Source organism: Ostrea edulis, chromosome 7 (assembly GCF_947568905.1).
Source record: "Ostrea edulis chromosome 7, xbOstEdul1.1, whole genome shotgun sequence".
Classification (NCBI taxonomy): Eukaryota; Metazoa; Mollusca; class Bivalvia; order Ostreida; family Ostreidae; genus Ostrea; species Ostrea edulis.
Window position 1 is genome coordinate 41,959,797 of NC_079170.1, and position 13,599 is coordinate 41,973,395.

The 13,599-nt window shown below is 33.4% G+C and overlaps 1 protein-coding gene across 5 annotated transcripts in view; it reads left to right on the plus strand.

Annotated features, from left to right (window-relative positions):
• The window catches only part of LOC125653487 (TPR and ankyrin repeat-containing protein 1-like), an 82,352-nt gene that overhangs the window by 58,637 nt on the left and 10,116 nt on the right, over positions 1-13,599 (plus strand). For all 5 annotated transcript variants that reach the window (XM_056144442.1, XM_048882966.2, XM_056144444.1 and 2 more), the window contains 4 exons: positions 54-258; positions 519-636; positions 11,946-12,134; positions 12,727-12,898. In XM_056144442.1, the coding sequence (XP_056000417.1) occupies positions 54-258; positions 519-636; positions 11,946-12,134; positions 12,727-12,898 (684 nt within the window). The remainder of the gene's footprint in view (positions 1-53; positions 259-518; positions 637-11,945; positions 12,135-12,726; positions 12,899-13,599) is intronic.

Here is a 13,599-nt window from a genome sequence, read left to right on the forward strand (position 1 = left end):
TAATATTTCATTCAAACCGTGTTATGTTGCATTGATTCTGTAATATTTGACAGTGATCTCCCAAAGATATTAAACAAAAATCAACGACACACATCTGACATCGAGCTTGGGGCACATCAAGCTATTCTGGTTATGAATGAGATGACAAAACAAAGAGCAGAAACGGTGTTTAGTAAATGTCTCGTTATAACAATCGATCGAGCTAAGGGATTAGAATTTGATGATGTTTTGCTCTTCAACTTCTTTAAAGAATCTCATGTAAGATTTCAAACAAACACTTTCATGTCAAAATAGTATTACTTTGTATGCTTTGGTAATTGCAAATACTGCTATTTATGTAATATACGTAATTGTTCAGTTAATTTAACTTACCACAAGAATTTGTGGTAAGTAAAATTCAACCATTGAAATAAAACACCACACTTATATACTAAGAGTTCTCTTTGACTGAAAACTATTGGTATGGGATTTAATCTGTCTAGATGATCTATCAGACAATAAACGTTTTATGCTAACAGGCAAAAAAGGAGTGGAGAACCGTACTTGATTATCAACAGAAAGTAGCCGTTACAGACACTAGTGCAGACGCCGGACAGACAGACAGAAACACGAATGATGGAGTACCAAAGACATGTGGTAAAACTTTAGTTTTTACAGAAACGTTTGAAAATGTAACCAATTTATAAAACTGTCTAGGTAGTTTTGGGTTATCAGGTCTTTCATTAATGGTCTAGAATTCCCATGGACACGAATTGTGCTACTTTATTCACTGACCGTGTTTGATAATGACAACGTTTATTCAGATATTTTGTCAAGTTTGTTTTAGATGACCTTTATAGCTCAACCTGACCAGGGGTACATGATTTTAAGAATCCCCACTCTTTCACTCGCACATTCTGACGAACAGACATTTATTCTACTTGTAAACAAAGCTATAACTAAAGAAGGTAGACGATTTGCTAATTTACTCTGGCAGAGTTCATAAATATACTGTATTAATTAGCAATCAGATGGATATTTTAATACCATCAAGACATATGACTCACGGTGGGTGTGACCGCTTGACAGGGGGTGCTTACTCCTCTTAGGCACCTGATCGTACGTCTAGAGTATCAAGAGGTTCATAGTTACCTAACATTTAATTTGTATTCCTTGTGGGATTAATCACTGTTCGCTATCTTCGCCTTTCATCAAAAAGATACTATATTTAAACAAAGTAATGATGGATGTACTTCACTTCTTAAAGGACACATTGCATGTTTTTAAACTTTTTAATTTTTTCAGCAAAATTCATTCATTTCATGCCTAAAACTACTTTACATGTGTTTTAAATGAAACAGTTTGCGTAGTTTTCGAGTTTGAAAGCGATGAAATTCAAATCTTGCAATATGCATATTTTCTTCGATAGTTTACGCACCATTATCTGTGACGTCATATGCGACCTCGAGCGAGAAGATTTGAAAACAGTTGATAGCCATTTCATAAACAGATTAGATTTAATTGACAAACAAACAATTATCACATTAACAGCTTGTAAATAACACTGCATTAGGGTGTTTTGTGCCGTTTAAGGGTGTACTTGCTGTCAGTAGAGAGGATTTGGACTGTATCTTTTTCAACTGTCGAAGGAAGGTATGAGGGACAAGACGTGAATATTTTTTGTCGGCACAACGACTTTGCCATAAAAACCCCCAGTAGAATTTGTCCCTGTACTTTTTAAAACAAACACTTGGACAAAGACGTAGATAAACTGCGAGAAAATGGTTCTATCGAAGCTACGCACTGTTACATATAGACCTACGGCATATGCTTTCCGTTCTGCTCTCGAATTCAATACACACTCGCACCAAATGACCTTCACCTTGTAACAACATGTAGGCAGAACTTTGCTAGCAGTGTCTACCAACTGGTAGTTTTAAAAAAGAAATTTAAAGATAAAAGATAATTGAACTTTCAATTATAAATAATAAAATATAATATTTCCCGACTTTCAATTGAATTATAATGCTTTCAATTTTTTTTTTAAGGAACGCGTACGTGTTTACAACAACAGTACGCCGCGCTCCCACTTCCTAAGTAACAACGTGTTGATAACAAAAAATAATGATTAGGCGTAATAAAATAATTTAAAAGTATTGTGATTTTCACAATAAGTTTGATTATTATTATCATTATTATTTTCCGAAATGCTCCCGTGACAGTAGGCCTAGTTGTCAATGATACATAATCGTGTCATCATTTAGGCCTATCTAACTTCTCCAAAAATAAATTTAATAATAATTGCACTGTTTATTTTAGAAAAGCAACAACGCTAATTACAGTTGTTTACAGAAATGGCATTACCAAATTGTGTTTAGACAGTGATCCCATGTAAACATTATTTACTCGCAAATTTATGCAGATTTCATACTCGCTTTTCTCGCTACATTTGGGTCGCTGTTTGTATGCACTGGTGGCTAAAAGATATAAGACTCGGGAAATTTGTCAACATCGAAATAAATGTTATCCATGGTAAATAAATTAGGCCCCTAAAACCCGAGCATTTAAAAATATCTAACACTACTTTTACAACAAGTTGATCGACGAAGGTCGCATATGACGTCACTGTACCACGTGACTACCTATCTAATTAACTAGGCTTTTTGAAATCGGGGCTTAGATTTAAGTCCGTATTGTGGCTAATTATCGCAATACTTCAGCGAACGAACTATTACAATTAATTTCTATAAGCATAAGGAAGACAAAATGTATATAATTCTGTATACTTTGAAAACACGAGATGTGTCCTTTAAGAGCTTGTCCAGTAAAAAAAAAACATGCAATACTGTCCAAATCGTATGCTACCACATCTTGATGAAATTTGGTGGGTAGGTAGACGTTCAAAATAGTAATTGAAAAATACTCCCCAAAAGTTGCTATTTTCAACATGGCCGTCATACGCAGCTCCACCTGTATATTGCATATTTTCATCAATATTACATGTAAAAATCCAGGAAAAGGATTTAAAATCATATGTAAATTATTTCAATAAAACATTAAATTTATTTTTTTAAGTATTTCAAAGTTACAATAGACACTCAAATACTGCATAAGTAAAAATTAAACATGAAAAACATCCAAGGGTAGACAACTCCTAAAAATTGGCATATTGCCAATTTTTCAGAAATGAAGAAAAAGTACAAATTGGAAGGGTCAAATCTTCCAAGATCAGGTTAGGAAATAATTAATTTTTATACTACTGTCAAAATAGACTACTAAACATCATTAAAGCGTATTATTGAGCTTGGTATTTAAAAATCATATGAGATATCAGGGTTTAGATAATGCATGTATAAAAAACATCTTTAAAAAATGTTATGTGTATATCTATATTTTAAGTCAAAATTAAATTTAGAAAAAGTACATATTTGAAGTGTAAAATCTTTCAAGAGTTGGCTAGGAAATATATTTTTTTAAATTATGTCAAAATAGACTACAAAACATCATTAAAGCAAATTAATGAGCCTGGCTTTCAAAAAGCAAATGAGATACTAGGGTTCAGATAATGCCGTTTTTTGGTTTTTTTAAAAAAAGTATTCAAAAATGTACATTTATGTTATTAAACTAAAATTAAAGTTATACATCATGAAATGAATTTCATAGCTACAACTTACAAGAGCCTTCCAAGATAGCATAAGTCATACTTAACTATACAATACATGAAATGGTAGGCAACATTTAAAATTTGGCAATGTGCCAATCTGTCAGAAATGGAGAAAAAGTACATATTGGAAGGGTTAAATCTTCCAAGACCAGGCTAGGGAATAATTCATTTTCACACTACTGTCAAAATAGACTACTAAACATCATTAAAGCATCTTATTGAGATTGGCATTTAAAAATCAAATGAGATATCAAGGGTTTAAATAATGCTTTTTCTTCAATAACATCTACATAAAAGGTTGAATTAATGTACCTATACGTTTAGGTAACTGTTATTGGACTGAAATTAAATGCATACTTCATTCAATGAATTTCATAGGTACAATGGTCCTCCAAAAGTAACGTTAGTCAGTATTAAACATACAAGACAATACAATACAAAGGGCAGAGCAGTCCTAAACATTTTCAATTTTGTACAATGACTGTACTTCACACTCAATTACAAGCTGGGAAATAGATTTTTCAAATACATGTAGTACTTTTATAATAATACATTTAATATTGCTGATACAATTAGCAAGTTTGGCTTTTAAAAATCAAGTGATGCATTAGATTATTTTTATTCTTCAAAATTGTTGAATTCACATAAAATCATTGACTACAATTATATTTACAAATTTTTCAACATATTTCAAAGTTATAACTGACAATGATCTTAAATATTGACGAGTCAAAATTAAATATGCAAAACAAATGGGTAGTCATTAGTAAACTCATAAAATGTGACATCGTGCCACAACCAGCTTCAAAACAGGTCAAATAATAAAAAATACAGCCACTCTCATTTTTAAGTTCCCAATCAGAATATGATCCTTGAGTTAACTCAGTTGAAAGGATAGATTTATTAATTGGTACATGTAGTACTTTCCTGGGAGAAATCCCGTGAATCACAATCTGCAAAAGAGATTATTTAACACATTACAATTTATAAATAACATTAGAGATAAAAAAAAGTCCACTAAGTGAAACCTGAATAGCGACAAAATGAGATAATAATGCATGTGTGATCTCCAATTGCTGACGGGGGGTAGAGTTTACTATTTAACAATCTTCTGTAGAAAGTTTCTCCAATCTGTGAGCTATCTATGACTGAAGGGAAACTATTTTACCTGTAAAAGAGATACCAGTAGTAAAAAGAACCTTGATAATGATATATACCAATCACTACATATTATCATATCACATTCACGAATGACGTCAAAGATACATTACATTTTTAAGTTATACAACACATTCTATTCAGCAAATAAAGATACCAGTCAGAATTTACAGTTGATATTAGAAATAATCATTCATAAAAATCATTCATAGAAATATAGCCTATTCAGATTTTGTTATTATGTGTAAATTGATTACGAATAATATGATGTCACATAATGAATGCAATCAAAATTATCTATCCTAACTCACTGACAGACGTAAATTAGTATACATGTGAAATGCTACATGTAGTACATAGTTTTCAATATACATTATTTCTTAAGTAATATAAAATAATACAATGTGCATGATTTTGGTTTGTGTATCTACGTTTCGACCTCAAAGACATTTCGACTGAGGTCGTTTCGACCCAGGACGTTTCGACCCCATTTTGGGTCAAAGCGTTCCTGAGGTCGAAACGTCCTAAGCCGAAACGTCCCTTGGGTTGAAACGTCCCACATTATCTGTGATGACCTTTCAGTAAACTGCAAGGATTGTGTTTCTTATTTTTCATTGTACTCAGTTATACTAATTTATAGAGTTGATAATGAAATCCCTCACTGTTTTTAATATGAAATACCATTTCAACAGTCTCGATTGAAGTCAGCATTTCGCAAATTCTATGGTCGTTATAACGATCTACTTCGTCAGTACAACCTTACATTGGGTCAAATGCTGTCTGACGTGTTTCATACCGATTGTTAAGCCGTTCTTGGCACACTGATTTTGACTGCAGATAACTCCGTTTATCTGATCAGGATATAGGGCTCACGGCGGGTGTGACCGGTCAACAGGGGATGCTTACTCCTCCTAGGCACCTGATCCCACCTCTGGTGTGTCCAGGGGTCCGTGTTTCTCCAACTATCTATTTTGTAATGCTTATAGGAGTTATGAGATTGATCACTGTTCGTTATCTTCACCTTACATTGAGTAAACTTAGTGGTAAAAATAGAATATAAACCATTGTTATCATGGAAATATGATTGAATTAAACATACTTTATTGACATTAAGACAATGTTATTGACTATTTACTAACTGATGTAGACTGGTAAAATGCATTTCTCAAAATGTGAAAAAGTTATGCATGATATAAGCAAAAGAAATCTATGTTGTTTGATGTAAGAATATCAAATATGTAGCCCTAACAAAAATTTCAATATATGTATAGAAAGTTGACATGCCAGGTTTTGAAAATATTTTTGTTCAGTGTGAGCCCTGCTACTAACAATTTTAACACAACCCAACCCTTTCTATTTTCGAAAAATATATGGGCTTTAAAACACGAGACGTGTACTACATAGTCATTTATCAGAGACCTGCACTGTAAATGCCATGAATGCATATTTCATTTGTAAATAAACATGCAGCCTATAAATTCGTACTATGATTAAAATGAAACTCTAATGATACTAGCATTTTCTCTAAAATTCTGTTTTCATCTCTTACCAGTTCCCTCTGTAATGACCTGTCTTTTACAGCTGTTTTATGCAGTCAGTATTCTTGGTATGAGGATGGCTGTGTACCTCTGCTTTCTTTCGCCTTACTGGTTTTGGAATGACCTTCACATTGGCATGTTATTTTGTTGACTCTCCAGTAATACCGAAATCAACACGATGCTAAGTTTTAAACAAGTAGGCTTAGTGTCTAACTGTCTATCGTAAATATTCCACTTTAGTACTGTAAACAAGAAGTGCTGTGTCGCCGGAATTTCCAGACCTGTTTGGGTGTCTTAAATGAGCTGTGGTTTCTTTAAAACACTCATATATCTTTAACAATCCATTTGCACTTTCGTAGTGCAGCGATGTTCCACAACAACTCCCGTAAGTTGAACAATAACATGCAATATAGAGAATATCTCCTTGTATCGTTTGTACTACCGCCATTTTCACCAAACAATATTGAAGAGTTCTACGAAGAGGAAATAATAACGCCCAACCCTCAATAATACATACTGTTTTATAGATTTTTCAAAACAGCACTTTACAAAATCCAAACATCAATTATATTTTGATGTGAAAAATTAATAAGGTTCTAAAATATTTTCCAGTAAATAATAAGCAAAGGAACCATTTTTACGATCATCTTTAATAATAAAAACATGCTGACTTGTAGCTATATATACTGCTTCTAATTCAATTTTCGCCATATAGATAATATTTGCCAAGCTGAATATTTTTATATATGTTGGAACTAGGATTAGTCTAAAGAACATTTTTATTTTCATATATTTATTTACCTGCTCTTCAGAGAAATCAGCTTCTCAAAAAGGGGGAAATTTTAATTATTGATGTGGGTCTATCTCAAGACCACATAAAAATAATCTAATCACCATAATTCATTTTTACAGTATGTGTTGTGTTGTTGATAAAAGATTTTTATAACAAAAACAGAATTTCAAAATAAATGCATTGTAAACATTAAATTCGAGCCAACCAAATTGTGCATATATTCCTCATAAATTTGTTATCGTTATGCATTGCTATTATTATGCAAATGAGCTGTTGCTAAAAATAGATACGGGATTGGGCAATTTTAGGATTATATTTTGACTTTGACACATATGAAGAAAATATTGAGCAACAAAAAAATATTGTCTTGCGACTACCCTTTTGGACGATTTTTGGTATTTTGTATGGTTTTCTGGCGGATTTACTCTTAAGAAGAAGAAAAATAACAAATGATTTTTTTCCTATGGAAATACTTTTGAATAAATTCTGCTTCGTAGAAATTTTAAAACGGGTAATATTTTCTCATTTTGGTTTTTGGAGACTTTTTTGTGCTTTTGTGTGTGTCTTTCATACTTTGGTTGAATTCTCAATTATCTATTAACTTGTATCGGTATGGTATTCTTTACATGTACAATGAATGAAGTAAAATTCTATCAGGAAATTGCCAAGGTTTGGGCTGTCAAAAAAAGAGAATCATTGTTTTGAAATATTTGAATTCAAAAAAGTGATATATTTTGCTTACAACATACATTGTTGCTAATGAATATATGTAAGATAAATGGTTTAGTTCATTTGTATCAAATACAAGAGGGACCGCAATACTTTGTTTTTGTTTTGCATAAAGAACAAAAGTACCGCAACGGTACATAATACGCCCGTGAAAAGCAAATATACGGTGGTTTTTCTTTCAACATGACTTGTAAAACTTGGCTTCAAGTTGTATCAGCAATCAGCAGTTCAGTTTGTATTCTATCTACAAGGTTTTCCTACTGAGTGATACATGTACTTTGACTTTGACCGTTGACCTCTAATTGTGAAACGTAATAGGCATCTTCCTCTCATCATAGTGACCAAATGCACCAAGTTGCATTATCCTGGAGCCTATGGTTCGGTTTGTATCCCGCCTACAAGATTTCCCTACTAAGAGATACTGCGACCTTGAACTTTGTCTTCTAACCTTGAAAATGATAGGCATCTTCCTCTCATCATGGTGATCAATTATACCAAGTTGCAATATCCTGGAACTCGCGGTTCGTTTTGTATTCCGCTGACAAGGTTTTCCTACTAAGTGATAATGTGACCTTGACCTTTGACCTCTAACTTTGAAAAGCAATAGGCATCTTCCTCTCATCATGGTGAGCAAATGTTTCAAATTGCAATATTCTGGAACTTACGGTTCGTTTTGTATCCTGTTCACAGGGTTTTCCTACTAAGTGATACTGAGACCTGGAATTTTGATTTCTGACTTTCAAAAACAATAGGCATCTTTCTCTCATTATGGTGATAAAATATATAAAGTTGCAATATCCTGGTGGTTACGGTTCGGTTTGCATACTGCCCACAAGGTCTTCCTACTCGGTCTTCCTACTACGTGATACCAGGACCTTGACCTTTCACCTTCTTAACATGAAAAAATATAAGCATCTTCCTCTCATTATGGTGATCAAATGTACCAAGTTGTAAAATCCTGGAGCTTACAGTTCGGTCTGTATCCCACCTACAACATCCGGACAGACAGATGAACGGACAGACGCACGACACCATACCATAATACTGTATATCAGGGGTTTTCCGCGTGTATCTAATTTCCGCTTTGTTCGTAACGATTTCCGAATTGCGGAAAATAAATCCGCGTAAATTTTATATAAAATTTTGTTTTTTTATAATAGAGTTATATTTAGCGTACAGGTATTAGTACGCTGAAAGTTGTGTGTTCAGTGTGCTTTGTTTTCCCCTCTATCCAACAAGCGCCAGGTATGTAAGCTTCGGTGTTTATTTAATAAAGGATAAGCTAATTAAATGGACCACATTTTTTGCTTCCACCAATGTCTAAATATACCTGAGCTACTCATAAATGTAACGATACATGGTTTATGGCTATTTCAAACTGAAAATAATTATAATAATTTGCATTAGTATCATTGCAGTTATCGAACAGCGATTTACGTTACTATACCGCCAAATTGTACATACTTAAAATATAATTGAGTGTAAAAAAGAAGTGCAAAATTGTTTCAGAAAACTGGTAAGAAACACAGGTGTGTGCTCAGCTGAGTGCGTCTCCCGAAATTGACAAATTAAAGGTCGATTTATCTCTCACCCGAGTGAAGCCACTTGGAGCGAAATGGCAGACAAACCAAAGTATATGATTACATGACAACAAAACCCGAAATCGTCAGATATGGATTCAGAGAAGCAGGGATATCATCCATATTTAGATTTGAATATAATTGCGGCAGTAAGTCAGAAATCGTGTAAATCGTTTCATTGACTAAATTTTTGCATAAAAAAATAAGAGGTATACGTACAAATGCTGGCTTTCCGCCATTTCCTTCATAAGTTTAAATAATCGTGAATTATATTTTCGCTAAGACTTTGAAATAGTGAAAAGTTGATTCGCGTAAATTTAATATTCTGTTTTAGGTTCTGATTCGCGGTAAAAGCATGACGTGAAAAAAAAACGATATACGATGCATGTCTTTGACCGCCGTATAAAAACGAGATAATGATGCCAACTTTACTATTTTAAATCCTACTGTAGAACAAAAAAGAATCATGATTATTAATATATATGCGTAACAGGATGATCCGAGATTATAGACATATATGTGTATTCAGTTTTTTGTATTCACATGATATACAGTTTGAACAATATGACGCCTGATCTGGTTACAGGCATGTACATTTCCTGAACACGCACAGTTCTGGCATCCAAAAACAATCATTTTGTTAAACACCACTCTGATTCCACGCACAAGTACCGTGAAGCTGAAATAAAAAATATGCTAGAGTTCCTCATTTACAATATCATCGTGGTCTGTTAGAATTCCCGTGGGCACTAATTGTGTCCCTTCGTTACTGACGTGTTTATATATTTATATGAATCAGAAGTTATTCAAATATTTCTACGCGAGAAGACAAATTATCTTGCTATGGCCTTCAATTCGACATTTAGATGTATCGATTCCGATTTATCTATTAACAATAATAACTTTCATTCATATGTCGATTCATTATATCCCCGTGAGCCCGAAATAAAAGACACCACAGAGTCGTCTACTTTTGTTTCATATTTTAATATTTTATTCAAAGTAGAACTTTACAAACGGGATGATTTCTGCTCTTCCATCGTCAACGTCCCATATTTATGTAGCAATATTCCATTATTACGTGCATATGGTGTTTATATCTCCCAACTGCTTCGATATGCAAGAGTTTTTTAGAGTATGGTCAGTTTCTAAATCAATGCAAGCTACTGACAAACACGTTAATGGTACAGGGGTTTCAACAGGTCGTTTAAAGTCAGCATTTGCAAGTCGTATGGTTGTTATAACGATCTAGTTTCGCAATACAACCTTTTATGGGGTCACGTGCTGTCTGACCGGTTTCATACCGATTGTTTGACCATTCTTGGCACACTGATTTTGACTACGGGTAACTCCGTTTACCTGCTAATGATATAGGGCTCACGGTGGGTGTGACCGATCGACAGGGGATGCTAACTCATTCTAGGCACCTGATCCCACCCCTGGTGTGTCAAGGGGTCTGTGTTTTCTCAGCTATCTATTTTGCATTGCTTATACGAGTTATGAGATTGTTCACTGTTCGTTATATTCACTTTTCACCCTTGAGAACTCAAAAATAAAATACACAGAGTATTCTACGCCTGCTTTGTACTTCTGTACTTCGTTATTTTATTGAATATACACTGTAGATGTTAACGGCAAACTAACAACTCAACTTTATGAAAAACAATTTTAACTTCTTCATCGTCAACATTTCATATGAAAGGCGAAGATAACGAACAGTGATCAATTTCATTACTATCGTAAGGAATACAAAATAGAGCGTTGGGCAACCACGTACTCCTGTCACAATATTCCATTATCGCTTGCATATGGTGTTTATGTATCTGAATTAATTCGTAAGAGCTAGTTCTGCATATGATCAGATTTTAAATCGTGACAGACTATTAAGAAAAAAAATTCATGTTAAAGGAATTTTTATCCAGTCTAATTTGACTTCAAAACTTTGCATGGTCCATATAACGGTCTCGTTTGTCGATTTTTATGATTATTATAGCGATCTAGTTTACCAATACAACCTGTCATTTGGGTCAAATGCTGTCTGATGTGTTTCACACCAATTGCCATGTCGTTCTTTACACACTGGTTTGACTAAGGATAACTCCGTTTACCTGATGAAGAAATAGGGCTCACGACCAGTCGACCGAGATACTTACTCTTTCTAGGCAACTGATATCACCTCTGGAATATCCAGGGGCCCTAAAATCTTTAGCTATTGATCTTAATCATATTTGTTTTATTTTGGTAATTTTAAAGATATAAGATACCTTCATCTACTTGTGCTTTATTGTTTTAGTTTTCTTCCTACCATTTTAATACACCTTAAAGTAATTTGTTGTAGATAAGGCACTATATATTTTTTCATTATCATCATCATTGTATTTACCCAGCTCGTAATTTTCTATTCATTATAGGAGTTTTGAGATTAATCATTGCCTGTTATCTTTGCCATATTTTGTAGGTTCAATTCAGGGTTTCTTTTCATAGCGTTTTCATTGAACATTTAGATGCCCGGGCACTTGAATTTGACCAGAGAAAACACAAAGTTTTGAATACAGAACTGAAGCTGTTGTATACTGCTATAACCAGAGCGAGGACAAATGTTTGGATTTTTGATGAAGATGACGAGAGTAGAGCACCAATGTTTTACTATTTCCAGGAAAGGGGCCTTGTGGAAACTACAATACACGTAAAAGGTAAATGTTATTTCGATACATACTTAGTATGCAGGCTGATTGGATGGTTGAAATATTGATAAATTGATTAGGACCGCGAGAAATGGCATGTATTGTGTATAATGTTTGTAAAGCAGTCTGTCATGTATATCATTATATTAAAAGGACATATAGAGATGTTCGTTTTTCATGCACATGTTTGATAACTTGTACATGTACATTATATAGCTATTTTCATCTCTATTGTTAATATTGCTCTCACATACAGACTAATACGAAATGTATACAAATGTATGCCATTTTCGTAAAAGTATCCGACAAATAAAGAAAATATAAGACGTAAAAGTGTGCAAAGTGATATTTATTCTTATTCTATATCTTTGTTTTAGATGAACTTTAAATAAACTTTTCATTCGATACTAATCGTGAAATAAGTTCTAATACATTAGTTTTAATGTAAGATTTTCTATTTTTAGATAGGTGTTTTCAGTTCGTTATAGTCATATTTAGATTACAGTGTAAAAGGTTTAAGATTTTGAAGGTTACTTTGATATCACAAAATACTTGGAAAGGACATATTTGTTAATTAATTAGGGTTGTTATGTCTTCACAGATTTTACTGAAAGGTCATTTACAAAGGATTCGAGTCCAGAAGAATGGATCGCTGAAGGAAATTATCTTTATAATCACCGACGATTTAAAGAAGCAGCAGTTTGTTATCGCAATGGAAACAATCTGGAACTGGCAGACTATTCTAGTGCTCGTCACAATGAAGAACAGGCTTAGTATGCAAACGAAACCTCGATAGATCAATGTTTCAATGTACACCCAGCTTGGCACTCTTATTGCCATTTTGTCCAATAGATAATGAATATATAAAAGGAATTATTTAACCTTGCTAGGTCGAGCTTTTAGATTCATATGTTGAATACCTTCTTTCAGTGAATTCATTCAGCTGTTATTTTCAATGAGGTGACCTGATTTTTAACCACCTTGCAATAAATCACCTCGGTACAAGTGATCGTATCCAAAAGCATTGAAAGAGTAGTTAGATATTTATTTGAAAGGCTTTTTCCTGCAGATGTTATAAACATTCCTAGTATTGTAATATTTGGCCAAACGTGTCGAACATTACAAATTCGATGGTATTTTTCGCGATCATCGACTATCAGAACACAACATTACTTATTAGATTCTAATATTTTTTTTCAAATGGTCCTCCCTCAATATCAACTATGATGTTACCTTTTAACTTTTGTAGTCATCGTGACGTTATAATACTCTTCTGCGTGTAGTCTTGCGTTGGTATGATGAATAAACAAGACTGAAGAAGATCACGGGGCCGACTTCAAGATCATAGTATAATATAAAAATAACCGTAGCATATACTAATTATTTAATATTGGAGACCTGTATGCTATCAAAGAAAATGTTTTAAAAAATCATTTCACAAGCATATTTACATCTACACAACATAAAAAATGGA